Source organism: Lipotes vexillifer, unplaced genomic scaffold, assembly GCF_000442215.2.
Source record: "Lipotes vexillifer unplaced genomic scaffold, Lipotes_vexillifer_v1.1 scaffold182, whole genome shotgun sequence".
Lineage (NCBI taxonomy): Eukaryota > Metazoa > Chordata > Mammalia > Artiodactyla > Lipotidae > Lipotes > Lipotes vexillifer.
The window spans coordinates 7010424-7027895 of NW_006798798.1; the positions used below are offsets into that span (position 1 = coordinate 7010424).

Sequence of the window (17472 nt, forward strand, 5' to 3'; positions counted from 1 at the left end):
TATATTGAAATATAAAGTAAATATATAATTGAGAAAATTAATAACTCCAAAAGTTTATTTTGGGGAATCAATAAAAATTGATAAACCTCTATAAAAACTTAAAGAAAAAAGGGGAGATAAGACACAAATTACCAAATTAGATATGAGGAAAAAAAACCACTACAGGATAGATTTAAAGCTGAGCTCCCAGTTTTTGGTCAGTACCTGGGACTAGGTTGTACAGTATAAGAGTGTTAGAACCTGAGCTGGTGATCATTAAGCTGAGTACCTTTTCAACTTCATCAGACATGTTGATTTCTGTTTTTAGTATAGATTTTTAATTTTGTAACAGTTTCTTTTTTTAAAATTAATTAATTATTTATTTTTGTCTGCATTGGCTCTTCGTTGCTGCACACAGGCTTTTCTCTAGTTGTGGCAAGTGGGGCTACTCTTTGTTGCTGTGTGCGGGCTTCTCATTGCAGTGGCTTCTCTTGTTGTAGATCATGGGCTCTAGGTGCACAGGCTTCAGTAATTGTGATGCGTGGGCTCAGTAGTTGTGGCTTGTGGGCTCAGTTGCTCCGTGGCATGTGGGATCTTCCCGGACCAGGGATCGAACCTGTGTCCTCTGCATTGGCAGGTGAATTCTTAACTACTGTTCCACCAGAGAAGTCCTGGAATTGACTCTTAATGGTTTTTCTTTTAGGGGAGATGAAAATGTTCTAAAATTGGATTGTGGTGATATACTAAAAAACATTGAATTATATACTTAAAATGAGTAACTTACATGGTGTGTGAGGTATATCTCAATAAAAATTAGTGGATTCGAATCTAGATGAAACAGTATTGTCTGTGACTTTATAATTGTTGAAGCCAGTTAGTGGGTACATGTAAGGTTTTTTATACTATTTAAATTCTACTTTTATGTATGTTTGGAAATTTCTGTATTATAAAGTTAAAACAAAAAACTAACCTAATGCCTAATAGTGAAATATTAGAAGCCTTCATAGTAAAATCAGGCAGAAGGCACTATCAACAGTATTATTTAACATTTTTTTCCCTAAATCTATTAGAAAAGCAGTACTCCATAGGAAACAACTAGAAAACAATTGCTTTGTTCTTTCCCATAACTTCTACTGTCAAGCTTCTCTGTGGGCCATTTGATTTCTTGCCCATGGATAAGGTTTTCAGTCAGTGTTAGTTAATAAACAGTGTCCATTTCACTGAACTAATCAATACCATAAACTTTAAAGAAAAAGTTTAACCTTCTGACTCCTTGAGCTAGGAGTTTGCAGTGAGATAGCTTTGATGATTGCTTCTCTTTCCTTTTCCTGAACTTTTTCTCCATCCCACTAGGTATTCTCAACTCCATATGGTAAGAGTATGTTTGATTTTGTACGAAGCTGCCAAACTGTCTTCCAAAGTGGCTGTACCATTTTGCATTCTCACCAGCAATGAATGAGAGTTCCTGTTGCTCCACATCCTGGCCAGCATTTGGTGTTATCAGTGTTCTGGATTTTGGCCATTCTAATTGGTATGTAGTGGAGGGGGCTTTTATTAAGACATTAAAACATATTTTTAAATTATATAGAGAATGTGGTACTGGCAAAATGATAAAGAGATCACTGAATCAAAATAGAATCACAAATAAATCCAAACATGTATCATCTATGATAAGGGTAGCATTTAAATCAGTAGAGAAAATACATTCCATAGTCATCTATTCTAAGGCTCACCTTTTTTTCTCATTTCAACATACCTGAAATCAGGTTATGTCTTAAATAGTTTCTTTCTTTCTTAGTGGCATATAAAATAATGGTGCATTTTATGTCTTATGAAATATTATTCGCATGTGTTTTAGGTACACCAGGGTAGCCCTCTCTGGGGGGGAAATGAAGTAGGCTTCTTAACTCATTTCTTATACTAAAATAAAATTATAATTACTAATCTTATTCTATTGTCTTTTACCAAATAATTTTATACCAAAATAAAATAATAATTGATTAAACATTTAAATGTAACAAATGAAAGCATTAAAATTAAAAAAGAGACATTTATATAAATATGTATAGGTAAGAAAGATCTTACCCTAGAGCTAGAAAAGTTGACATTTTGACTGTTTTGTGTGGGTAAAACACATAAGCAAAGTTTTTTGTTTGGTTGGTTTTTTAACAAATCAGAGCTAGAATGTAAGGATGAGGAGTGCCTCAGTGTGGGTATGGGTGCAGGGGTGTGGTAGGGGGAATTTGACTTTCTCAGGCTTGGGAAATGAGACTTGATTAGGGAAGTCTTTAGTCCTTTTAATTAGATTGAACTGTGTTCCTGGCCAAAAGCACCATTTAGGTGAGTCTGGCTTGGGGACCTGAGGGCTGCAGAGGAGGGATCTGCTCAGGGCAGATCATAGCAGCCCTGTCTTGGGTTCAGAGCAACAACAGCACTGAGATGGGGCAAGGTCTTGCTTGAATCACTGGCTGAGACAGGAACCTGGGTTGCTTGGGTGAAGGAGAGGCAATATGAGTCTGTGTTTCTTTGGATCAACTAGCCAGGATCCATCTTACTGCAGCTAAAGCCTGGGGTTTCTGGAGCTGAGATAGGAGGGGGATTTATTCCATACTCCCACTCACTAGAGTTATATCCTAAGACCAAGGGAAGTAGAGGTAGTTTTGCCTGGAGAGTCTGAAAGCTGTAAAGTCAGTGTTGTTTCTAGAGCATTTCTTTGCTTCCCCAGGCCTGCCTTCTCAGAAACACTATCCTTTTCCAGGAGAACAGCCCCAAGGAGGAGTGATCATCTCCTGTAATACTGAAAGCCATGGCCCAGGTGAGTTAGCTGATGCCCTTTCTTACCTTCCTGACATTCAGTTCTTTCTAAGAAAAAAAAAAAAATTTTTTTTTAAAGGGCATGTGAGCATTTGCTTTCTTTCTCCTGACATTTCTGGCTATGAGGGTTCCTTCAGGCCCTGGTCCCTATTTCCTCTCATTCTAGTCAGATAATCCTATTATCATTCCTAAGTGCTCCTCTTCTTTTGACTCAGTTTTAATATTTTCATTCAGTAAATAATTGAGCATCTCTTTTCTCAGCCCTCTCCCAGGGACTATGATGGAGAAGAAATGCATTTTCTTAAAGGAAACAAGAGTAGATTTGTAGAATAAACTTGTCCTGTCTGGGCAGTGATTTGACAAGGTGGAGGTATGAGTTGCTTAGCTGAGACAAACATGGCAAAGCCAAGATTATCTCTACAGATCAGTATTCTCCAGTAAAATAGGACGGGAGGTGGTATTGGTAGCTCCAAATGTTAGAGTGTTGCAAGGTCTCCTGGTTTATGGGGCTTGGAGGATTGTTGGGTTGGTAGCTGATACAGGCAGATCTCTATGACTCTTTTAGGGTATCCATGAAGAAGGCCAATTTAAGTTTGAACAGGAAGTGTGAGTCATGAGGAATTTCCAAATGAATCACCAATTTTCTTTATCTCAGAAATAAGGATAAGGATGATGGATGATTATAGTGAGTTCAGCCACTTCATAACTTGTTGAGATCAGAGGTCTCAGAAGAACCTTCTTTAGAAAGCTTTGTTATAATAAATTCCAGACACAGAAAAGTAGTCTTGTGAACTACCATATGCTCACCATTAAGTTTCAATTATTATCAACTCACAGTCAATCTTGTTTCATCCATACCTCTACTTGTTTCTTCCATGCACACTCCCTTAACCTCACTTCCACACACAGGATTTTTTTGAAGCAAATTCAAATTGGTACGTATCTCTCAAGGATAAGGTTTATTTTTTAAAAAAAACAATCATTATGCCATTATTGCATCTGAAAAAGTTAAAAATCATTTGTTAATATCAATATCCAGTGTTCAAATTTTCATAACTGTCTACTTTTTTAATCATTTATTTGAATTAGAATCCAGAGAAGGACTGTGCACTGCAATTGGTTGATATGTCTCTCCAGTCTCTTACTTTGTAGGTACCCCTTCCATCTCTTTTCTTTCTGTGCAGTTTTTGTTGTTGTTGTTGGGAAAGAAAAACAGATTCATTTGCCCACTGTTTGGATTTTGCTGATTTCTTCTCTCTGGTATCATTTAAGTGTTTCCTGAGAGTCAGTAGTTAGGTCTAGAAACGTGGTCAGATTCAGTTGGGATTTTTTTGTCAGGAATATTTCCTAGGTGGTGATGTGTGATTCCATTAGGAGGCATATTATTTCTGGTTCTCTTTCCTTTTGTAATGTTAGCCACCAGTGATGATTATTGTCTAGATTTATTAATTCATTAGAGGTTGCAAAATGATATCTAAATTCTGTCATTCCTTCTCCATAGATTAGGTAGTGTACTATCTGTAAAGTAAAATAAATGTCTCATCAACTGTTTGGTTACCCTAAAGGACAGTTTGTATGGGAAAGAATGTTTGATTCTTACCCCTTATTTACCAGTTTTTAAAATAATGAGTTGGTTTCTTAGAATCCTACAAAGATGGCTAGTAATTTTTTGTTCAATATTGTTATGAGCTCACGGATTTAAACACTTTTGATCTCATCAGTCCATTACATTTGATCCTCAAATTATGCTGTCTTTGGCCAATGGGAGGCTTTTCAAGTAGGCTCCTGAGTCCTTTTAACATGATTCTAGTAGTTTTTGATAGCTCTCTTGTTTTCTGATACAACAGAATGTTCAGACTCATCCTGTGCATTTGACTCAATTCTGAAATTGTCTCCTTCCCAACTTTGGTTACTTTTATTTGAATACGATACTTAGAGACTACAATCTAGACACTAGGGATGCTCATCATTACTGGGTTAATTATTGTTTCTAGGCCTTTTCTATGGACTGAGTGAGGAATTTTTTTTAAATACAAAATAAACTGACAACTCTTGCACCTATTTTTAGGATCTAAAGATTCTGGTTCTTAGTGACACCAATATAATTGCTCTTTGCTTTACTCCCAAGTATAAGCACAGTAGTCTCTGAAATATTTCTTTTTGTTACACAAATAATACACGTGTCTGTTGTTTCAGGGATCAGTGATGTTCAGTGATGTGTCTGTAGACTTCTCTCAAGAGGAGTGGGAATTCCTGGACCCTGCTCAGAGGGACTTGTACAGAGATGTGATGTTGGAGAACTATAGCAATCTGGTGTCAGTGGGTAAGGGCATCTATCCCAGTAATTTTGAGTTCTCTGGAATGTCTGTTTCTTCCACAGTGAATTTCTCAGCTGCTTTTCAAGCTACCAGCTGAATTTCTGCTCCCTGTTCCCAAGTAAATGGTTTGAGCTGAAATGAAAAGGAAGAGTGGGAAATGGGCAGCTCCAATTGGCTGTGGCTGAGCTTCATCTTCTTTGTTTGACTGTTCCTGTAGTGGCATCTCTTCCTTGATCATCAAGGGACTGGATCTTACTTCTGGATCAGATTTACCCACAGCATAACCATGTTCCATATCTTTTCTTGTGAGCAGGACTTTACATTCCTAAGCCTCAAGTTATCTCCTTATTGGAACAGGGGAAAGAGCCCTGGATGATTGGCAGAGAGCTGACAAGAGGCCTGTGTTCAGGTGAGTGAGAAATGATTGGACAGAAGCAGGGCATTACAGGCAATAACTCAGTTGACCAGTGAAGAAACAGCACCTTTGAGATGTTATCTTGGAAGCTCCCATCAAAACCGTAGGCCTGTGGGAAAAACTAAGTCTTTTTAGCACGAGTTTACAAATGACCTGTTTCATTCCTTCCCTCACTTACTGCTCTTTCTACTACTCTTCTCTACTGCCCCTCTTAATTTCAAGTAGAAGGTGCCCTTCACATCCCCCACAAAGAAAACTCTTTCACCCATATTTTAGATTTAGTTCCTTGCTAGCTTTTCTTCCTCTTCGACTCATCTACATGTTTTCTGTTACAACTCCCAAAATAGTATATGTGTGTGCACGCGCGCATGGGCACACGTCTGCATGTATCTGCACTGCCCCTCCCTTCCAAGTACTAGTCTTCCTTATAGCTGCTGGCCAATGATCTGGATTCCTTTGGATAGAATTGAGGGAGTTCATGAACTTGGATGAAAAGAAAAAAATGCATCTATATATTTAGTATCCTCTAATTAAAATTTAGCATTTCTTCCTGTTATGGTATATGCAACAAACCGTAGTAGTGTTAGTAGTTCCTGTGACTTTGACATGAATGGAAATCACAGATATTTTCGTATCATTTTATTGTTGCTGTAGACATATTGAAATACCCTTTATGCTCATCACTATTTCAGAATTACTATAGTATTAGGCTCACTGCTAGGTCTTATTCTTTAATGTGTTTATAAAGAAGAAAACTCCAGGCAGAGGGAAGAACCGCTGTGAAGGCCCTTCTAGGAGGGGAAAACTTGGTGTGTTTGAAGAACTGAAAGAAAGCTAGCGTTGTTGGGGCCCAAGAGCAAGCATGAGTGGAGTGTGAGTCGAGATTGGAGAGACAAGTAGGAACCACATTATTCAGCCTTTGCCGGTGGTTATGAGGAGTTTGGATTTGGAGCAGTGGAAGGCCAGGCCAAATGTCATTTTCGTGCCTGAAGAGGTTAAAGACTGTGAGAACTTGGTGGGGATCTGGGTTAGGAGGCTACTTGAGTGGTCTGAGTAACAGATGATTCTGGTTTGGAATAGGGTATTGGCAGTGGAGATAGAAAAGCTACTGAAGAGCTTAACTAGATGAAAGTTGCTGAAAGATCCTATGGAGGTAGGAGGACAAAGAACATGCTGAAATGGAATTCCGTGTTTCTGGCTTGAGATGTCCTAATAGGCTCCATTTTGACATCTTCACACTGTTTAATTTGCCTAAAATCTCCATTTTGGGTAAGAAATTCCTTTATAATAATAGTTATCAAATACTGAACACTTTACTCAAAGACATTCACTTACACTTTTCCTCACGCTCTTAGTAATCATGGATTAAGGATTTTCTCCCTTTTACAGGTGAAATGGGGACTAGAAAGGTTAAATAATTGCCTAGGAACCTATAGTAAGTAACTCTCAGTGATGGGACTCAGCTCTCATCAATCTGCTTCTGACTCCTGTCATCTTTCCATGGTAGTATCTTGCACTGTGTCTTATTATTATTATTTTTTACAGTCCTTGTATGAAACTCCTGAGAATTATTTTTCCCTTATATTGTTCTTTTTTTAAATTGAAGTGTAGTTGATTTACAATGTTGTGTTAGTTTCTGGTATACAGCAAAGTGATTCAGTTATACATATATATATTTTTTCAGATTCTTTTTCATTATAGTTTATTGTAAGATATTGAATATAGTTCCCTGTGCTATACAGTAGGACCTAGTTATTTATTTTATGTATAGTAGTTTGTATCTGCTAATCCCAAACTTCTCATTTATTCCCTCCCCCCATATTTCCTCTTTGGTAACCATAAATTTGTTTTCTAGGTCTGTGAGTCTGTTTCTGTTTTGTAAATAAGTTCATTTGTATCATTTTTTTAGATTCCACGTATAAGTGATATCATACAGTATTTGTCTAACTTACTTCACTTAGTATGATAATCTCTAGGTCCATCCATGTTGCTGCAAATGGCATTGTTTCATTCTTTTTTGTGAGTAATATTCCATTGTGTGTGTATGTATGTATGTGTGTGTGTATATATATATATACCACATCTTCTTTATCCATTCATCTGTCAATGGACATTTAGCTTGCTTCTATGTCTTGGCTATTGTAAATAGTGCTGTTATGAACATTGGGGGGCATGTATCTTTTCAAATTATAGTTTTCATCTTTTCTGGATATATGCCTGGAGTGGGATTGCTGGATCATATGGTAACTCTATTTTTAGTTTTTTAAGGAACCACCATACTATTCTCCATAGTGGCTGCACCAATTTACATTCCCATCAATAGTGTATAAGGGTTCCCTTTCTCCACACCCTCTCTAGTATTTATTATTTGTAGACTTTTGGATGATGGCCATTCTGACATTTGTGAGGTAATATCTTATTGTAGTTTTGATTTGCATTTCCCTGATGATTAGCAATGTTGAGCATCTTTTCATGTGCCTGTTGGCCATCTGAATGTCTTCTTTGTTTTTTTTTTTGGCTGTGTTGGGTCTTCATTGCTGTGTGTGGGCTTTCTCTCTAGTTATGGCGAGTGGGGGCTACTCTTCATTGAGGTGCACAGGCTTCTCATTGCAGTGGCTTCTCTTGTTGCAGAGCAAGAGCTCTAGGTGCACAGCTTCAGTAGTTGTAGTATGTGGGCTCAGTTTGTTGCAGCACATGGGCCCTAGGGCATGTGGGCTTCAGTAGTCGCAGCTAATGGGCTCAGTAGTTGTGGCATGCAGACTCTAGGGTGTGTGGGCTTCAGTAGTTGTGGCACACAGGCTTAGTAGTTGTGGCTTGCAAGCTCTAGAGCACAGGCTCAGTAGTTGTGGAGCACAGGCTTAATTGCTTCACGGCATGTGGGATCTTCCTGGACCAGGAATCGAACCTGTGTCCCCTGCATTGGCAGGCGGATTCTTAACCACTGTGCCACCAGGGAAGTCCCCTGAATGTCTTCTTTGGAGAAATGTCTATTTAGATCTTCTGCCCATCTTTTGATTGGGTTGATTTTAAAAATATATATATTTATCTATTTATTTGGTTGCACAGGGTCTTAGTTGCAGCATGTGGGATCTTCATTGCTGCATGAGAACTCTTAGTTGCAGCATGTGGGATCTAGTTCCCTGATCAGGGATCGAACTCGGGCCCCCTGCATTGGGAGCACAGAGTCTTAGCCACTGGACAACCAGGGAAGTAAGTCCCAATTGGGTTGTTTTTTTGATATTGAGCTGTATGAGCTATTTGTATATTTTGGAAATTAAGCCCTTGTTGGTGGCATTGTTTGCAAATATTTTCACCCATTCCATATGTTGTCTTTTCATTTTGTTTATTGTTTCCTTTGCTGTTGCACTGTGTCTTTTTTCTCTCTGTCTGCCTTAAACTTCAGCAGTCTCCCCTCTCAGTCACTGCAGTGGTACATGAGCAAGTCTCTCCCTTGTCCCCAGATCAGCATCACAGAATTCCAAGGCAAACAGTATTTTCAATGAATCCCCAGCACATAGCATGCTCTGAGGCTTCCCTATCTGCCACTCACATCAAATCAGTTCATTGACTTATCTTAGGCTGTTCCCCCATCTGGCTGACCCTCTGTAATCGCTTTTAAATTGCATCTAGTATGCCCTTTATTATGGACCCTATTCTGTTTTATCCCCAACTGGGTGTACTGCAGTTTAATTCTGACACTAACTACCCAGAGTTAGCTTAGACCCCACAGGTTAACAGCCAGTCTTACACAAGACTGCCCTCACTTCTGACACCAGCTGGAAGCCTCAGGGGTTCCTCAGACCACCCACACTTCTGACCAACTGGCTATAAATTCGGGATTTCCATGGCCCCTGCAGGCTTTGCTAGAATGACTCACAGAACTTAGGAAAGCTCTATACTTACAATTGCAGTTTTACTGTAAAGGATACATATCAGATGAGTTAGGGTAGGCTTCTGGAGGCAGAGGTTCCATAACCTCTCCCTGTGAAGTCAAAGTGTGTCACCCTCCTGGTGAAGCACCTCAGTGTGTTCACCAACCAGAAATCTCCATTGAGCTTCGGTGTCCAGAGTTTTTATTAGGGCTTAATTACATTGGCATGATTGATTAAGGCATTGGCCACTCAATCTCTAGCCTCTCTCTCCACCCCAGAGGTCAAGCAGCTGAAAGTCCCAATCCTCTAATCATATGCTGGGTCTTTCTAGTGACCATTCCCCATCCTAAAACTATCTAGGGATCCACCATGTGTCACCTCATTAGCGTGATGAAAACACTGCTATTACTCAGGAAATTCAAAGTGTTTTTCAAGCTCTGTGTTAGGAAGTGGGGACAAAGATCAAATTTATACTTTATTATACTACAAGCCCAAGAATCTCCCCCATTTGCATTTATTCCTCTCAGTAGACCTTTAATGGAGGTAACAAATTGTCCACTTTTTGTAATATATATAGTATGATGATGTACTCTGTTTCTTACATACACATACATACAAGCTTATAGAGATGTATATATAACTAGTCATCTTTTAATATGCCCAAGCATTGTATATTTATCAACTTTTCCAGATGATTCTGATCCACATCAGTATTTGAGAATCATTGTGGTTTCCTATTTCCATAGTCTCCTCCTGCTGCTTCCTGCATTATATCTCCTTAATTTTGTGCATTTCTTGTCCATTTTTCAGATTAAACAGATATACTTGAGAACTCTATGTCATTCACTACCAGATATTATTTTCACTTTAATTTTTCCATTTCTATTATAAAAGTTTAACTTTTCACAAATGAGGTGGGGGAAGAATATTTACCATTTTATTTTCTTTCAGATCTGGAATCAATGTGTGAAACCAAGTTATTATCGCTAAAGAAGGAAGTCTATGAAATAGAATCATGCCAGAGGGAGATGATGGGACTTACAAAGCATGGCCTTGAATACTCCAGTTTTAGAGATGTTTTGGAATATAGAAACCACTTTGAAAGACAAGTGGGATATCAAAATGGGCATTTCAGCCAAGAAATATTCACTCATGAATACATGCCCACATCTATTCAACAGACATTCTTTACTCTACATCAAATAATTAACAGTGAAGAGAAACCATATGAATGTAAGAAATGTGGAAAGATCTTTAGTCAGAATTCACAATTTCTTCAACATCAGAGAATTCATATTGGCGAAAAATCTTATGAATGTAGGGAGTGTGGGAAATTCTTTAGTTGTGGCTCACATGTTACTCGACATCTGAAAATTCATACCGGTGAAAAACCCTTTGAATGTAAAGAATGTGGAAAGGCCTTCAGCTGTAGCTCATACCTTTCGCAACATCAGAGAATTCATACCGGTAAGAAACCCTATGAATGTAAGGAATGCGGGAAGGCCTTTAGTTATTGCTCAAATCTTATTGACCATCAGAGAATTCACACTGGTGAAAAACCGTATGAATGTAAAGTATGTGGGAAAGCCTTTACTAAGAGCTCACAACTTTTTCAGCATGTGAGAATTCATACAGGTGAGAAACCCTATGAATGTAAGGAATGTGGCAAAGCTTTTACTCAGAGCTCAAAGCTTGTACAGCATCAGAGAATTCATACAGGTGAGAAACCCTATGAGTGCAAAGAATGTGGCAAAGCCTTTAGTAGTGGCTCAGCACTTACTAATCATCAGAGAATTCACACTGGGGAGAAACCCTATGATTGTAAGGAATGTGGGAAGGCTTTTACTCAGAGCTCACAACTTCGTCAGCATCAGAGAATTCATGCTGGTGAGAAACCTTTTGAATGTCTTGAATGTGGGAAGGCCTTTACTCAGAACTCACAGCTTTTTCAACACCAGAGAATTCATACAGATGAAAAACCATATGAATGTAATGAATGTGGAAAGGCCTTTAATAAATGCTCAAACCTTACTCGACACCTCAGAATTCATACTGGTGAAAAGCCCTATAACTGTAAGGAATGTGGAAAGGCATTTAGTAGTGGCTCAGATCTCATTCGTCATCAGGGAATTCATACTGATGAATAATAAAAACGCAAGCTCTTGTCACCTTCCTGATATTTTAAACAACAACAAAAATTCATGTGTGATAGTTACCCTCTTTCACTATTTTTTGTTTCTTAATTTTATTTTATATTTCTTTTTAATCCAAATATATTTTACTCTAAGTTATGAATTTGGATTCTAAATTGACATTTGCCTGTCTCTTCCCCTTACTTCCCCCACCCCATCTTGTACTAATGGCAGTTCAACAATTTTTTCCTTTCCTATTATTTTGTTCTACCTTCTTGGAGATAGGTTATATTCCTGTTTATATTTGCTTGAGTCTCAAGGCTATGCTTTCTTCTCTGATATATATATTTGTGCTTATACCAGCATCACACTGTTTAAATTGTGTGACCTTGTATTTTGTAATTCCTTGTAGAATTAATTACAATATAACCTTTTTTTGAAGTCACTGTTAGTTTTTTTGTTTCATTTCACAAATTTATATTTTTTATTATAAAACAGAATATCAGAAAACTGGAAATTAAAAAAGCCAAGATTAATTGTAATTATACGAACTATAGATGATGACTCTCAAGTTGGTAGAGCAAATCCTACCAGACTTTGTTTTTAAAGAAAATGTAGTCATGGTACACATGTTGCACCTTCACCTGGTACACATGTGTTGGCTTTTACAATACTACAAAATATGATTGCCATTTCAGTAAATATAGATTTTTATCTTTATCGATGTACTTAATGACTTTTTAAAATGACCTTATTTATTATTCATGTTATGGTTGCATCTAATTGTTTTCAGTTATAAAATCTTCTCTGACTAATATGACCCAATATTTATCTTTGGATGCTTGTTTTTTTCCTTTTAAAACATCTATTTTAGTTGCTGAAATTATCCATATTTTCTCCTTTATAAACTGTTTTGTTCCTTTTCATCAACCCTAACCCTAAGCTCATACTAGAAATGTAATTAACTACTGTTAACCGGTATTATTTATGCTTCCAGGTTTTTTAAACTTTTTACTTATATATGTTAGTGACATTTTATTTTTTATGTATTAGTAAATATAATCATGTTCTATGTATTGGTTTGTTGTGAGGATTCAATGAGTTAATAAAGTGTTTAGAACTTTTCCTATCATGTAGTAAATGTTTAGTAAAAATTGTCCACTATTATCATTGATACACCCATTTTCATAATTATCGTCATTATTATTTGTGGAAAGGATTTTAACCATGTTGTTTACTTTTGTCTAAATCTAAGAATTAATAATGAAAAAAGAGAAATAAGTGTAATGAACATAGGAAAGCTTTCCCCATCACTCATTATTCTGCATGAAATTTCAAAAGGGGAAAAAAGAAGTTTGCGAGGGTAGTCTACATTCAGACTTTATTTTCTATGCTGCACAAAGGCTAATACCCTGTGGATACAATGATGGGTAGTTGAAAGCACAGTCAAATAAGCAGGAAGAGATAAGAATATTTTTCCTAATAATTAGTTTCCAAAAAAGAAAATATACAGGGCACATTATTTGACCAGAATGGGGAAGACAGTAACAAAAGGATGGCCAGCAAATATCTGAATATTAATTTAGTGTCCCCTCTTGATTAACATGGGTTAAGGAACTAAAACCTTAATATACACATTATTTAAACATGAATGAATATGAGAACACAATTGAAAAACCTGTGGGACTTCCCTGGTGGTCCAGTGGGTAAGACTCCGTGCTCCCAATGCAGGGGCCCAGGGTTCAATTCCTGGTCAGGGAACTAGATCCCACATGCATGCTGCAACTAAGAGTCCACATGCCACAACTAAGAGTCTGTGTGCCACAACTAAAGATCTCACATGCCACAATGAAGATCCTGTGTGGCACAGCTAAGACCTGGCCCAGCCAAAATAAATAAATAAATATTTAAAAAAAAACCTGTGAGTGGCAGCCAAAGTTGTATTGGAAGTTTTATAACCCAGTGTGCATGCATACATTAAAATACTAGACTTTTCTGGGAAGCGGCCTGAGATGACCTCTAAAAATGGTTCACTCTTCACTTGGCCCAGAAAATGCAATAAAATCATGCAAGTCAAGAGATTCAAATCTTTGTGTTCACTTTAAGAACACTCGTGAAACTGCCCAGGCCATTAAGGGTATGCATATCCGAAAAGCCACCAAGTATCTGAAGGATGTCACTTTAAAGAAGCAATGTGTGCTATTCCGTCGTTACAAAGGTGGAGGTGGTAGGTGTGCCCAGGCCCAACACTGGGGCTGAATGCAGGGTCGGTGGCCCCAAAAGAGTGCTGAAGTTTTACTGCACATGCTCAAAAATGCAGAGAGTAATGCTGAACTTAAGGGCTTAGATGTAGATTCTCTGGTCATTGAGCATATCCAGGTGAACAAAGCACCCCCAAGATGTGGCGCAGGACCTACAGAGCTCATGGTCAGATCAACCCATACATGAGCTCTCCCTGCCACATTGAGGTGATCCTTACTGAAAAAGAACAGATTGTTCCTAAACCAGAAGAGGAGGTTGCCCAGGGAAAAAAGATATGCCAGAAGAAACTGAAGAAACAAAAACTTATGGCCTGGGAATAAATGCCGCAAAAAATAAATGCAAATAAAAGTTAAAAAAATAAAAAAATACTAGAAATCATTAATAAATAAAATCAATATAGAACCCAGGGAGATAAAACAAGCAAAAATATATCTAAATTGGGTAGAGAAAGGCATTATTAGTTATAAAATGCAGAAATAAATGACAGAAACAAGTAAACAATCTAAAACAGAAAATTATTTGACTGAAAAAAAGTAGACAAACTAGTGATTCAGGTGGGGGATTATAGATGACGAATGAACAGCACTGTGAATGAGACATTGAAATGACTACATATTTGAATTTAAAAGGACACTATCTGGGTGATTAAAATGTTCTGGGATTAGTGGTGTTGTACAACTTTGTGAATATAATAAAAACCACTGAACAGTATACTTTAAAAGGGGGGTGAATATTACGGTATATGAATTTTATCTCAAAAAACTTAAAAGTTAGTACTATAGACATTTTTATAATATATCTGAAAATCTGGACAAAGTGTCTGATTTTTATAAAGAAATTGGATTGACTTGATATCAGAATTGACTAAAGAAGAAGTGTAAAATCTTAATAGACTCCTTTCCAAAAGGAACATTTTAAAATTAAACCAAAAAAAAAATGTCACGGGAATTCCCTGGTGGTCCACTGATTAGGACTCTGCGCTTCCACTGCTGGGGGCCAGGGTTCAATCCCTGGTTGGGGAACTAAGATCCCACAAGCCTCAAGGCACAGCCAAAAATAAAAATAAAGTAAATTAAAAAAACAATGTCACACAGCTACACTAGAGACACCAAATTAGATATATTTATAGATGAAACTATGAAATGTTTTAGGAGCTCTTCCAGGACATAGACTGAGGTAGCAAGTTACCTGTTTTTATGAATCTGTCGTAATCCTAAAGATAAAACTTACTAGGAGAATACAAAAAGATAATATGCCCAAAATCAGTTATGAAAATATGCAATATTAAAAATTAGCAAATCAAATCTAGTAATCTATTGAAAGGAGATAGATGTTTGTCACAATCTGAATTTTGGAACAAAACATTTCTAATAAATCCTTATTCAAACGTGCTACTCACTTTCTGAAACTTGGAAATCAAATTGATTTAGTTAGCATAGTATTCCTTAGTATTTTAACTTGGAAACCAAATAGATTTGGATTGCAAGGCGTTCTTGAAATACAACACAAGATAATTCACATGGAATTTCTAGAGTTTAAATAACTAAAGCACTGTAAATGAAAATATATTATCAAGCCTCAATATATTCTAGCTGCACCCTTCTTTTCTTATCAGTATTTGACAGAACGGGATATATTTTACAAATAAACTTGAGTTATCCTACCTGCTGCAATATCATTCATTTATACCCTGCATTCATTCATTCATTTATTTATACCCTGTCTACTTGTTACTTGAAGAGTCTTTAAAACAGCTAATGAATCCAATCATTGCCATGCATTTAGTATGAGGATGTAGTGGGAGATGGGAAGGTGGTTGTTAAAACAATCACAGAATTTCAACTCTCATGGCAATTTGAATATAGAATATGAAAGGTGTTCATCCCCATGATAGCAAGAAAATCTGGACAAGGTAAAAATCATACTTTCCTATGGGACTATCTAGGAGTGGGAGTAGGGAGTTCCCTGGCAGTCCAGTGGTTAGTACTCCACGCTTCCACTGCAGGGGGCACAGGTCTGATCCCTGGTCAGGGAACTGAATTCCTGATAAAAATAAGCCCTTGATAGGTAAACAGATTGCTGCATGACTTTGCATTCTTGGATGCGGTGCATGGTGTGGATATGGATATGGATGGATGAAGGTGTAGGCCTGACAGATGAAGAGACATTGCAGAGATAAAAAGAAATTAGTAGAGCCTAAAGATACTTAGGACTTTTTGGTTGGGTAAGAATCTGGAAAAAACCCAAATGCAAAAGATTTAAAAAATATTATCAACCAACTTTACCTAATTGACATTTATTTAATGGTGCTCTCAATCAGCACAGTACACTTGCTTTTCAACGACATAGAAAACACTAAGTTAGACTACATGTTGGGCTATAAAATAAGATTCAGGTATTGTCAAAGAATAACATACAGATTATATTTAACACCGAGCTAAGTAGAGTTCAATGGTTTTAACTTCAGGTGTATGATTCACCTAGAATTAATACTTGTGTGTGGTATGAAGCATAGATTAAGGTTCATTTTTTTCCTCACATAAATAGTCAGTTGTTAAACTTCTTGTTAAACTTCTTGTTAAAAAAGACTTTCATCTCTTCCATTGAGTTGCTTTGGTATTTTTATCAAAAATCAGTTGACCATATATGTACACCTTTATATGAACAATGTACAATTGTAAAATGAAACAAAAATCAGTTTATAATAGTATCAAAAAGTATAAAATACTTAGGAATAAGTTTGATAAAAGATCTGAAAGATCTTTATATGGAAAACTACAAAACATTGCCAAGGAAAAAGACAAAATCTCTTTTTTGGGGGGGGGGGGCACGCCACGCAGCTTGTGGGATCTTAGTTCCTGGCCAGATATTGAACCCAGCCCTGGCAGTGAAAGTGCTGAGTCCTAGTCACTGGGCAGCCAGGGAATTCCCTCAATAAGATCTAAATAGATGGAGATACCATGGCTGTGGATTGGAAAACTCAATGTCTTTAATAAAATTTCCCCAAATTTATCTATAGATTCCAATGCCATCCTAGTCAAAATACCAGCTTGCTTTTTATTTTAAATTGATAGAAGTTTTCTAAAATTTGTATAGGAATCCAAAGACCTAGAACAGCCAAAATCGGTATTGAAAACGAACAAATTGGAGGACTTGTATCTGATTTCAAGACTTGCTATAAGAGCTATGATAAAACAATAAAGACTGTGGTGTTTGCAAAGGATAGACAAATAGGTCAGTGGAGTAGAATAAAAAGTTCAGAAATGGACCACAACAAATCCCAGAGTTCAACTTTTTCCTCCTAATTTTCATTAACATTTGTGAGAAACACACTTGGGAAATGTTTACTTAACTAAAGTACATGAGTAAAAAGTAAAGTTTAGGAGATTATTTTAGGTAGTATTTGGGGTTAGGAGTTTTCATGTCTGTAATATTAGATCCTGTAGAAAGTCTCTAGTTAGTCCTGCTCTGCAGAAGGAAATGCCTCTCACCAAAGATGTCATAAATCTTTCCTTCCTCTGTAACTTCTCCAGTCATATCTTATGAGAGACTGAATTATGGTAATGTTTACAAGAATAAGTGATATACATTAAATTGCATCATTAAAAACGTTTGAGAAAACCAGTTATTTTTAGTCTAAGGAAGAAAAACCTCCAAGAATTGAAGACTTTAAAAAGACA

The 17472-nt window shown here is 37.0% G+C and overlaps 1 protein-coding gene and 1 pseudogene across 1 annotated transcript; both read left to right on the top strand.

The window, feature by feature from the left end:
* The first annotated feature begins 2737 nt into the window (after positions 1-2737).
* Positions 2738-11551, top strand: ZNF383 (zinc finger protein 383). The gene is made up of 4 exons (XM_007471047.1): positions 2738-2794; positions 4990-5116; positions 5425-5520; positions 10350-11551. Exons 1-4 carry the CDS (start codon positions 2786-2788, stop codon positions 11543-11545), a joined length of 1428 nt encoding a protein of 475 aa, XP_007471109.1. The 5' UTR covers positions 2738-2785; the 3' UTR covers positions 11546-11551.
* A 2004-nt stretch (positions 11552-13555) lies between these two features.
* LOC103081209 (60S ribosomal protein L17 pseudogene) lies at positions 13556-14112 on the top strand (annotated as a pseudogene).
* The last annotated feature ends 3360 nt before the right edge of the window (positions 14113-17472 follow it).

What these genes read in the sequence shown, in the direction of transcription:
- ZNF383 (XM_007471047.1), top strand. An exon ending in TAGCAATCTGGTGTCAGTGG is followed by an intron (nt 5,117 to 5,424) that starts GTAAGGGCATCT and finishes TCTTGTGAGCAG; the next exon opens with GACTTTACATTCCTAAGCCT. An exon ending in GACAAGAGGCCTGTGTTCAG is followed by an intron (nt 5,521 to 10,349) that starts GTGAGTGAGAAA and finishes ATTTTCTTTCAG; the next exon opens with ATCTGGAATCAATGTGTGAA.